The 12,998-nt window shown below is 43.1% G+C and overlaps 1 protein-coding gene across 1 annotated transcript in view; it reads right to left on the reverse strand.

The window, feature by feature from the left end:
* Positions 1-650: 650 nt before the first annotated feature.
* Positions 651-12,998, reverse strand: part of LOC141909162 (nonsense-mediated mRNA decay factor SMG8-like) — a 288,966-nt gene continuing 276,618 nt past the window's right edge. Inside the window, exon 22 of the mRNA XM_074799548.1 lies at positions 651-1,038. Within this exon, the coding sequence (XP_074655649.1) occupies positions 924-1,038 (115 nt within the window). The 3' untranslated portion in view covers positions 651-923. The remainder of the gene's footprint in view (positions 1,039-12,998) is intronic.

Raw genomic sequence — 12,998 nt, forward strand, 5'->3', positions numbered from 1 at the left:
CAGAAATTAGCAAATCACTCCTCTTGATTAACTCAGATGATCTTTAGGTTCATATATAGGGTGAATTTTACTAATCACCATTCAAAGAATTTGAGAAATTATGGATAGATTTCAATTGAATCTGAGAAGAAATCACTTCCGCGATTGCTTAACCCCTTCTCATTTACCACATAACCTGTGAGCAAAATTACGATAGAATAATCTTTTGGGCCACATATCTGGCAAAGCTATCTTGTAGGGAATAATAGAAAAATTTAGAATTGAGACTGTGTTTAATGTTTTACGAGAATGGTATTTCAATTTAAGTTTACCGTGAAAATTAGAAGCGATGGCGACTACTAACTTTCAAAACATTTTACTACCATTGGTATGGTCATAGACGTCAATCAATGCTAACACATAACAGGTCCCATTGCCTTGAAACCTTGTTTATGATGTTATGCACTGATGTATGTATAACCAAGTGACATCACCATTATTGGCAAAAACTTCTTTTCGCATTTTTGTTAAAGAACCAAAACCAAATGTTTCAAATCATTTATTCTTATTAGTATGGGAGTGACATTTTAACGAAACATAAGCAATTTTTACCTGCATGTTTTATCTTTCTTTGTAGAAAGGCAGACAGAGTGAGACCTAATTTTTTCGCCTAAAACAGGAAATAAAACAAGTCCCGGAACTCTTAATGCAGAAGATTAAAAGCCACAGCCATAACACCTTGGGATTAAATACACCTGCCTGCACAGTCGTTTAAAGGGATTTTGAAAATAAGAAGCAAGGTATACTTTTTTTTTCTTTTTCACGTTTTTGGAAATGGTCCTGATTACTTTCTAAACATACAATCAAACCGTGATATACTGTGTGGCCATAGCTTAAAACGCTGAAAAGAATTTCAACTCCAATTCATCACACAACTCATCAAACTATTTTTGCAGAATGTGTGAGTAACTAAAAAGCCCCTTTAGTAAATGACACGCATTCCTCTGTTGGGAATCAGCAGGCATCAGGTATGGACCATTTTCATCTATATACACATATCTATAATATATATTAAGGAATCAAATCATAACTCGAATTTTGTGTTTGCTTTGCATGCATGATTATCCTCCATGCATCCCCAAAACAAACCTTCCTCGTGCTGATGGGCTGATACATGTATGAATAATTTGCCACAGGCAAAGTGGTTTAGAAGAACGCACAATTATACATGTATTCATTTTTATTTCCACTTGCGTCGTGGCTGCTAGTTTTGGTTTAGATATGTCCAGAAAACTATAAGGGCTCTGGGAAGCATGACACAAAATCTATTATTGGCTGTGTTTTAGCAATTCTTTGTATTTAGCATGAAAATCCATGAAGCCAATGAAACAGTTCCAAAATTCTTATATTAGGCCTACTAGCTCATTTTCTTCCTGATGAATGTGGCAATATTTTCCTATAGGTTTAGATTTTGTTCAATGCTCTATCCAATCATTCCAGCCATGAATGCAGAGAGGCCTAGATGATGAGACAGCACAAATACTCATCAGAAAGTGACAAACAATGATTTACTGACTTTCTAAAATTGCAATATAATATATTTCTAAAACAAATAAACGTTGAATATTTTATCATACGGGAGTCTCCTACAATTTTGAGGTCTCTGAAAAATTTGAAGCTCAAACATTCCGAACTGAATATTTTCTGAAAATAGATCAAAATTTAGTTTAAAAACAGAAAATTTCAAAACTTGATTGACCTTGACTAAGTTATATAATATTTTAAGGTTACCTTAAAATATTAATGTAAGTATCCATCGACGAAGTATCTAACGAAATTAAAAGAGGAGCACACTTATTTGAGGTTGCCACATAAATAGTTCAAATGACTATCCATGACAATAAAGCGTTCCTAATAAAGCTTATTTCAATTAAAAACTTCTTAATTAGGAACAGACAGCGTATGACAGTATTTATAATACGCGCTAGGAGATCGCAGTAGTAGTGCTACGCGCGGTTATACGTGAAAACAGAGTATACATACACTTTGCCATGCACTGCGGTGTGTATGTACGTACGTTAGATATATGGATTACATACCAGCTGATTTACGTAGTGCGCGGATTTTAACGTGTATGCGCTGTTACGCGAAGAATGCCAATATACCGCAAAAACATCGGCAAACACACTAATCAGCCTACGGCAATAGCAAATGAAAAAGCGCACACAACTGTGTGGAACCAATTAACTCTCATATCAACAAAAACGACGCGAAACATTTGTCGACTGCCTCTCTCCAAAATCGCCGGCTCTCGGACTAGCGCCATCGTCTATTACTCTTTCAAAGAAAGAATATATTTTGTACGAGTCGGTCAAAATAAGACAATGACAAGACAAAGCCAAGCTAGGACTATAGAAATTGCCACACTTACTAAGTTCGAGATACTAAATTAGATAGCCGACTCCATTATAATCCTCACAACCGAACAAACTAACAGCGAACTAAGCTCGGCACAAATATAAAATGAATTGCTCGCCATTTTGTGACTCCCAAAATTTCGTCAGACGTGCAGAAATTCCTGGAAATTCTGAGAATTTCCCGTATTCACGTCGATTCGGGTAGATGAATCAAGTGTCTTCAAAATCTCCCTTGAAAATTGTATCAGCCCTGAGTGGCCATAATTGAATCCTATCGACCCAATTTTAGATAGGGTTCTGCAAACAAATATCCCCTATTTGTGTACCAAGTTTGAAAAAAATTGGTCGACGACAACAGCTTCTAGGCTGTTAACATCGTTCCTCCGGCCCGCCTCCTGGTGGCCATAACTGAATCAATATTGTAGTGCATGCCTCTCTCAACTTAAGTTAAGTTGGGGCCAATACAAATTGTGAAAACTGAGGAAAACAAAAATGACCAAGCAGTTAGTTGGCCATCTCGATTCTGAAATGAGCGTGTTTTTTGGCTGAGGATGTGTTAAGGGTGTACATGTCACCAAATATCAATCTAATTCACCGAGGCGTCTTCTAAATTTTGCAAAATCTGACTACAGGCAGATTGACAAAGGGAGAGACAATGGATAAGTGAAGGCACTAGTTGGGAAGTCCCAAGTTGGCCAAAATTCTGTGTACATTTTTTATTTTGGCCCGCTATGTGATGAATAACACAGTTGGTAGTATAGTTCATTTAGATGACAAGGGACAACATGGTTGGCAAATTGTAAGATTAACAAACCTCTCCCAACATATCTCAAAAGGCTTCGTGATGATACTGTTTTGAAATTCAGTGACACACAAATTCAGTAAAGGTTATCAATAATGGCAATTCAAAATGTCATCCAATAGTTCCAGTTCTGAACTTCACATGATCGAATGCCTCTCGAAAGCAGATGAATACCAGAAATACCAACTAGTATTCTTCCGCGCTTTCACTCAGTTCTTCAATATTGCAGTCACAATAGCAGTAATCACGCGGATCAGCAGTTGGCAGTTATGCCCTCTCGACTGAAGATCAAATAAAGTGTTCAACTCCCGAGAACAGTTCTCCAAAATTTTCTGTAAAAACAAAACTATGTCTCTGTTCGTAACTGTGGAAACTCCATATTCAGTGACAAGAACTTCCTATGCACCTTTAATGGAATTGGTACTGTCAGCAGAGGTTCTCAGGCGAAACATCCGATATTCAAACGTCGTAAATGAACACTTCTATTACACTAATTGACGAAACAACATGATCCTGAGGCATCTGAAATAACCAAACCCAATCGGATCAGTTGCCTTGTCACTAAATTGAGATTTAGTTAAATTAAATTAAAGTTTATGAAACTCAAGCTGTACCAATAAGACTGTGTTAGAGCGATAACAGGTTTTCTGCACAGCCTTGTTTGTATTCTTGATCTTGTCTGGATATTGTGTCGATGTATGCCGACGCAGCCGCACCATGCTATTGAAAATGCAGGGAATTTAGAATCATGTTGAACAGCCAACACAGTTTTATAAAAGGCGGGTCTACAAACAGTACTAAACAAGCACTAAACAAGCTATTAGGAAATGGTATTGTGATGGGCCGGATTTATCATAGTCCGGTCCGTCGTAGCCTACAATTTAGTGTTGGAGTCAATGCACCTCAATATAGTGTTACCGGGTGATACCGGAAGTGGTTCTCTCTTGTTACGGGAATAAATAGAACCAGGTTAAGTGATTTTGTTTGTTAGCGTTATCTATATTGTAATCCGTCTCTTTTACAGGATTTCTTTTGTGCCCTATTGTTACCAAAAGATAGGGGCGAAACCATTACATTGGTGTCAGTCGCCATTTGTGGTTTTGTAGCTATATTTTTGTTAAGCTTCACTAAATTGTTTATTTTAGTGCCCCCGCTGGCCCTAAAGGAACAAAAATAGACCAGTAGTATTTCACCCGATACATGCTGTGATATATCTTATAACCGTTTTGTGAACTAACTTTATAATTTGTGTAATCCCATTTCTTTTTTTGTGTTGTTGGGACATTAAGCTAGGCTTTCTCCATTTCATTTCATCATAATACCTATCCTAAATAGAGCCAATAAAAATGTCATCCCCTACAGACCCAAACGTGCCTACTAGTAGTATACAAAATAGCAGCCCACCCCCACCTGGTATACCGTGTACCCTCTCAAAGCCTTTTTCTCTACCCAAATACCCTAAGGAAAACACCCCAAGGGACCGACCGCGGTTCTGGCGCAGCCCGACCCCACCCGGTATACTGTGTACCCTCTCAGAGCTTCTTATTCTCTACCCAAATACCCTAAGGAAAACACCCCAAGGGACTGACCATGGTTCTGGAGGAAAACATGCCAAGGGGCCGGCAAAGCCCCTCCGGCCCATATAAACCGACCGCTATAATGCTCCTACAACAAAGTGCTATTTACATAGATATTTACAGTATATACAAGTATGTGAAACGCTCTGACCTGGAATTCACCTCTACACTGACTCTATTAGCGGTGTGCTGCGACCAGGGCCACCTTCGGATTTCGTAGCTAGTCGACAAGTGGTCGGAACTAATAACCGAACACACCATAGTTCGGTCATAACGTATTTCATAGTGTCGGCCATCTTGAACCTAGGTCCGAACTGTAGCGACCGTGCTCAATTGCGTGGTCGACCATTTCCGGACTATAGTTCCGACCAACGGACACTCGGTTTCATTTAGTTCGACTATAGTCGACTAACCGAAAGTGACCCTGATTGCGAAATAGCCTAGAAAGTTCTATGCCGACGCAAAAGCCAGCAAACAACCGAGACATCGGCAGGCAACCATGGCCATGTCCCTCGGACATAGCCGGGCCCGGCTAACACTCAGCGTGCGCCGACTTTCGACGAGGGGCCCCAAAAATTTCCATTTAGAGACATACATTTCTCATGCAAAAGCAAAATGGACAACGCGGTAAAAAGTCTGACCGATTTACTTTGAGACGGGCAGATTACTGTCGCAACATATGCCGATGCCATCAACCAGTTGACCCGCAGACCGACGCCTGCTCCGAGAAAGCCAAAAACCACCCCCAGAAAACCCAAGTACGAGGTAGAAAACATTATACCTGATGATGATCCAATTTGGGATGAGATTCTACCGGAGCCAGAACCCGTGTTTCATAGGGCCCCGTTTGCTATCCAAAATTATCTGAGGGCCTGGGTTCTGAGACCAGCCACCGATGTGACTGATCCGTTAATATTCTTGCGCGATCAACGGGTCAATGTAAGGAAGAAGTTAGTCGAGGAGATTATCGCGGGTTTCGTTGCGGAAGGAGAAGAACGACGGCACGGATGCGCACGTCGAGCCGCCCCTCTGGTCGGAGCAATTTGTTCTATTGAAAGCGGCTGATATAAATGAGGAGTTGGGTAAAGCTGAAGCAAGGGTTTCATAGAGTATTGAGAATTATATGAGAGAAGGTTCTGGATGGGCTGTAGAGAGGGTAGTCGAACTATTCCATCGCCAGATATCAACCGTTGAGAGGCGGTTTTTATATCGACCTCCCCGTCTCAGTCAAGAAAAAAACACGCCGTCGTAAATGTCAAAAATAGAGATGATCAATGCCTTAAGTGGTCAATACTGGCCTCGAAATACCCCGTAGAGACCCCCAGAGGTCATCGAAGTATGTGCATCACGGACCAGCTTGACTTTACAGGCATTGATTCACCAACACCATTGAGTCAGATTCCTATGGTCGAACGACAAAATGGACTGGCAATCGACCTGTTAGGATATGACAAAGGCGCGTACCCTCTGCATATCAGCCCGGCCCCCATTCCTAGAAATAACTTGCTTCTCGTAGAGAGTGGTGAGAAACAGCAATTCACATGGATCAAAGACCTCAATTGCCTGTTGTTCACCCAGAGTAAGTTTGAAGGGAGGAAACACTTCTGCGAGCGGTGCCTTCATTATTTCACCAGAGAAGATCTCCTGGAAAGACACAGGTCAGATTATCAAGGAGTTAACGGACGTCCGATGCGTACCAGTATGCCCTCGGAGGAGGACTAAGTGCTGCGGTTCATTAATCATTACAAGTAGCTCAAGATTCCGTTACTCATCTACGCTGACTTCGAAGCCATTACAACCAAATTCGAGGGGCCCGGAAGGAACCCAACTTCACAAGGCGTGCGGGTTCTCGTACGTGGTAGTGAGAAGCGACGAACACGAACCACCCGTCCTTAATAGAGGGCAGGACGCTGCCGTGGTATTCCTTCAGCGCCTCCAAGGGGAAGAGAAGAAAACAAGTGCGTGCTTACCCACCCCGTGCCTACTCAGGAGGAGCAAACGTCATTCGGGGAGGCGGAAAATTGCTACGTATGCGACAAACCACTCTATGAGGATCGAGTCAGGGATCATGATCACATAACGGGTGACTACTGGGGCCCGGCCCACAATGAGTGCAACCTCAATTTGCGACTATCCGCGAGATACACGCCTATACCGGTCGTGTTTCACAACCTCCACAGTTACGACTCTCATCTCATCATACAGGCAATCAGTTGGACTGAGGGAAAGATAACGTGCATCCCGAATGACATGGAGAAGTACATCTCATTCAGTCTTGGTAATTTGCGGTTCATCGATTCTGTTCAGTTCTTGCTGGCCCCACTTGACAGACTGGTTGCCTCAGCCGCTAAGGAGAGCTTTACGTTAACAGCTGCGGCTGAACCGGTACCTGAAAAACTAGAGCTGTTACTGAGAAAGGGCGTATACCGGTACGAGTACATTGACAGTTGGGAGAAATTTGACGTTACCCAGCTTCCATCAAAAGGAGCCTTCTACAGCAAGCTATCAGAGGCGGGAATCAGCAATCAATGCCCACGTGCAAAACGTATGGGCCATGTTTCAGTGCCGTACTATGGGTGACTACCACGACCTCTGAGGACCGACACGGTTCTTCTCGCCGATGTATTTGAGAATTTCAGGGCCACTTGCATGAGGCAGTACGGCTTAGATCCCACAGTATTACACCAGCCGGGTCTCAGCTGGGACGCTCTACTTAAGAAAACGGAGGTTAAACTAGTTCTAAACGGCCAGTTCTTATTCGTCGAAAAGGGTCTGTGAGGTGGCATTTCCATGGTCAGCAAACGCCACTCCAGGGCCAACAATCCTTTGGTTCCCGGTCACGATCCAAAGAAGCCAACGACACACATAATGTACCTTGACGCGAATAACTTATATGGCTGGACTATGTCGCAACACCTGCCTGCGAGAGGATTAGCGTGGGTTGAAAGGCCACAGGAACTCAATGTATCGGACCATCCAGATGACGCAGAGGAAGGCTACATCCTCGAGGTAGACTTGGGGGCTGCACGACACGCACAACAAGTACCCACTGGCACAGGAAAGGCTAAAGGTTCAAGAAGCTTGGATGTCGAAGTACCAGCAAGATCTGTTAGGAGGACTGGGGGGTTCGACCAAAACGGAAAAACTGGTGCCTAATCTCCGCAACAAGGAGAGAAACGTCGTTCATTACAGGAACCTTAAGTTGTACCTGGAGCTAGGACTGAAGCTCACAAAGATTCATCGCACCCTCAAATTCGACCAATCACCGTGGATGAAGCCGTATATAAGACGGAACATTGAACTGAGAAAGCGAGCAAACAGCGACTTCGAGAAGGACCTGTACAAGCTGATGAATAACTCCATATTCGGCAAGACCATGGAAAATCTTAGACGCAGGGTGGACGTGAAACCTGTCAGATCAAACGAGGAAGACAGGCTGAGGAAATTGATAGCCAAGCCTAACTTCACTAGGTCCACGCTGCACATGTACACGACTAATCTGTACCTGAATAGGCCCGTTTACGTAGGGATGTCTGTGCTCGATCTCAGCTAGCTGCTGATGTATGACTTCTACTACAACCACATGAAACAGGTATACAGCGATCGGGCTCAATTGCTGTACACTGACACCGACAGTCTCCTACAAGAAATCGAGATGGACGACATCTACGAAGACATAGAATCGAACAAAGACCTTTATGATTAGCGATTACCCGGGAAATCACCCGCTACATAGCAACGTCAACAAGAAGGTTCCAGGTAAGATGAAAGACGAGTGCGCAGATACATCCTTCCAGGAGTACCCCGGGCTCAGACCGAAGATGTACAGCGTCGATCAGACTGAGATCAAGAAGGCCAAGGGTGTGAAAAAGAACGTGGTGAAGAAACATATCCGCCACCAGCAATACAAGGAATGTCTGTTCGAAAAGAAGGTCTTCCAGCACGGAATGAATATGCTGAGAAGTGACGGTCACAAAATGTACGAGTCTCAGTCCCTTCGACAGTAAGAGGTGGATCGCCGACGATTGTATCGCTACGCTCGCTTACGGCCACAAAAATGTTGGTTCTCCGTTGGACGAGTACGTCGAGGAATTGCTCAACGAGCTTTAGATCGCAGGCCGTACCTGCTATTCGAGGGCATAACCGAACACCACTAGGTGTCAAGGCGGATCGACACCACAAGGTTATTACTCACAACTCACGTCCATGTCACCAGGGGAAACCCTTTACGTAAGGATTCCCAAACTGCAGGTGAACGCGTTGCTGGTACCCGGAAGCTTGAAACACACGTTCGACCTCAGCAAAGAGGATCAGGCTAATAAGTTCTTCGTGAACAACATTTCGAGGAACCTTATGGCCAGAATGGTTGACAACCTGGGTGGTGAAATCTTGTCAGATTTGAACTACATAGTCTGGGAGCTGGATGAAAGTTAATCAAACTGTTGAGTCCAAAATGTTTGGAGTGTGGGAATTCTAGGGGGTGCATTGCTGATCTCAAAACTATGGTTCTAAGTTATACATGTGGTGCATAAAACAGGGGGGCTAGGCTAAAAGTCCCTCAAAAACAGGTTCAGTCTAGACTGCTGAGTCCATGCATAATTTGAATTGTTAATTAAAGATTTTAATGCTGTTATTATGAAATAATCACTTAAGAAATGTAAATTTGGAATAAGGCTAATTAAGAAGCTGATCAGTTTTGCAAATTAATTAGTATAATTAGACTTTAGAGTCCATGCCCAAATTAGGTCTTCCAATTTAGCTCAAAGCATCCTGAAATGGAATATGTTGCTTAAGAACATATTTCGTGGTTCCTTCTTAATTTAAGAAGAGGTCAAAGGTCGTGACGTAATAACATCGTTTTCACCCTATTATGTTTTCAGGTAATAAATGTTTTAAAAGAAACAAATCCATCATTCATTTGCTTTTAGATATCGAGAAACTCGTTACTTTGAGACCTAAATAAAATGAAAGAACAGGTCAGATGGTAATTAAGAAGGCAATCAATTTTTATTAATCATCAGTTGTAATTAGATTTTTTAGTCCATCTCTCAAACTACAATTAAACTTTAGCTTTGGGTACTAAAAAGCTAAATCTTCAGTTTAAGAACAGATTTAATGGTCCTTCTCAATTCAAAGGAGGTAACGGGTTAGTTTTGTTGATAAAATTGCATTTTGCAATCAATGTGCTTTGTTGTTTCCCCTAAAGATATTACATGAGTCCATTTAAATCCACTTATGATTACACCATAAAGATATGTTATTTTAGATCAGACTATAGTTTATGGCTCTGCTGCTATATTGTGACAAAGCATTGCACATGATAATCAATAAACTCCCAGACTAACAGCTTCTTCTTCCAGACTTACAAAGATCTGTGGCTTACGGACAAAAGGGCGAAGTAACATGATTCTGGAAGGAATCGGCAGCGAGAACTTGAGGAAACTCAGATCGGATGCCGAAGACGCCTTGAAGACCAACACCAAGGAAATGATTATCAAGTTGGTGTTTAAGAACAGGTACACCATACCCATCGATTTCGAGCTGTACACGGACCACGGTCCTTTCTATACGTTCCCGATGTTCAACGAGGACTTTGTTAGGGAGATCACTTTCAACGAAATCAAGTTCACTGTTAACGGGAGTGCGGAGGCATGGGGATACTCTGTGAAAAATATTGCCCTCGAATACGACACTGTGCATTCGGTGGTGCTCGCCAGACAGATCGAAGCCAACCTGTCCGTCGGGGTAAGCTTCTTGTACGACTACGTCGCGTTTTTCAGGAGTCAATCCACGGGAACCTCGACAATTCTGAACGGTAACGTTAATGTTCCCCGAAGGTCGATGAAGGGCCTGTTGATATTCTTTCAAGTTTGACAACAGGCAGTACGATTCCGAAGCCACCTTGTTCCATAACCCTAACATCAAGAACGTCGATGTCACGATCGAGGGAATATCTCACACAAAGTGTACAAGCAAGGACTGAAACCTTACCAACAATGGGAAGAGTGCAGAAGATATCTGATGCCAGAATTGGCCAAAAAAACCGACGATTCGCACATAAACGTTTTCTCGTTCTTCGTGGACGACAGATACGCATTGTGGATCGATCTCAGAAGCACAGACGACAACTCGCTTCACGGATCTGGTCTAAGGTTGGTCAACACAAAAGACGGCGTTCAGTTAGCCATCACCCCTACCAGCACAATGAGCACACGATGTTCATTTACGTCGTAGCCGACGCCCAAGTAAACATCCAGAACAACCAGTTAAAGGCGATTCTGTTCCAATGTATAGCGGAGATGGATGGGCTTTGGTTACAACTCCCGTTCAACATGATTGTGTCGGGCAAATGAACTGCAGAAAAACGCACTATGTCCTCAACCTCCTACAAGCTGTCTATCATGGCAAATTCCACAGTATAGAGATTTTCTGCCCGACTTTCCTTGAGAACACCCCCTACGATAGATCGTTTGTGATGAAGGACCCCAATATCCTCGTCGTGAACCCGGATTCGGTGTTAAATGACCTCGACGTCTTGCTTTCCACGTGCGCCAAAGTATACGGCGATCCTCATTGTCAAACTGTTTCTTATAGCCGACTGCGCCAACTTGAGGGATACTAAAATCAATTCGTCCAAATTGACCAAACTCGCGTTCTCGGGCCGTCATCTGAATATATCGGTATGGGTGCTCACGCAAAAATACAATGCCGTTGTGAAAGATTTCTGAGAAAACCTGAGAATGTTAGTCCTGTACCACCAAAAAGACGAGGATGGTTTGAAGGATGCTCTGTATGAAAACAACATCGTCCCGAAAACCAAAAAGGAAAGCGTGATCGCGAATCTCGCCGCTAGAAATCAGACCCGTCTCGTCATGCGCCTCGAGTTATAAATTTCTAAATTTTTGGTGACTAACATATAGCGAATATGGACGAAGTCTACGACGAATTACTGAGCGACATTGGGTTGGATGTAGACCCACCCGAAAACGACGAATCAGAAGGGCGCAGGCAGCCACTTGTCGGGCTTTCTAAAAGCGGATTGCTCGCAAAAATAGGCATCAAGAAATCCGAAGGTCAACTTAAGAAGATGAACTCGAAAGAGCTCGAATGGGAGATGAACTCGAAAGAGCTCGAACGGGTGTGGACGGAGTACGGAAACCGTTACTCCGCCGCGGTTTCCGACAGTCTGATCAACAGCATTCTCTACGGTTATTCTAAGCTCTGCAAGTGGTTCAGACCTAACGTAGACGCAGAACAGCTAAACAAGGAGTTGACTGAAAACTTTGTTATCACCGCCGACATGAAAAACCAGCTCGACCATCTGGGTAGGATTCTCAAGACTCCAATACTCGCAATCGCGAACGTGGCGGTAATCACCGGGAAGAATATGGCCGATTCTGAGGAAAGTGACGTGTCCACTTGCCCGCAAGTAACTAGTCCACTTGCCGATAAGTAACTTGTCCACTTTCCCGCAAGTCGTATTTTCCTCTCTAGCATATAGGGAATGAACTTGAACAAGTGGAACAAGTGACGACTAACCCGCATAAACAAAAGTCCCCTGGTAGAGTCGCATGGGCCAAAAAGCTGGCCGAAATTATTAGGCAGCAGCGAGCCTCGAAGAAAACAGCTGCCCGTGCTGTCCCGACGACGAAAACGAAGCCAAGTCAAAACACCTGCAAATGTGGATCGTGATAGGCGGGTTGTTATTGGGCATCGGAGCTCTATAATATGAGAGAATGGCGTTAAACCAAACCCCGAAACCCGAAGAAAACACGGAACCAACACCTGAACCTTTGAATTGTCACCTTGTGAAGATGACCTAAATTTTCTGGTGATAGATATAGCACGATGGCAATGAATCCAGACTATCGAACAGTCGCAAACGTACTTTATCACTCAGCCGTTCTAAGCAGACTGACCTATAGCGTAATGCAGCGTGAAACCACCTGTTGATGACCTTGCGGTGCATGAGCTAAGTACCTGGTTCTTGGAACAGTATCGGTTGCTCATCCTCAGAGGCACGTTTTTGACACAATGTGTGCGTTAATAGTAAATAAACAGATCACCCAGCGCTGTTGTTTGTTACATATTCTGTCCTTATGAGATACCGCGCTTTATAAATGCAAATTATCACCATTTTTTATTAATTTCACAAAATAAAGGCATTGGTAAACAAGGTCGAGTGCATCACTATCTTGAGGGAAACAAGTTGATGGAAGTGAA

The sequence above is a fragment of the Tubulanus polymorphus genome, chromosome 7, assembly GCF_964204645.1.
Source record: "Tubulanus polymorphus chromosome 7, tnTubPoly1.2, whole genome shotgun sequence".
Classification (NCBI taxonomy): Eukaryota; Metazoa; Nemertea; class Palaeonemertea; order Tubulaniformes; family Tubulanidae; genus Tubulanus; species Tubulanus polymorphus.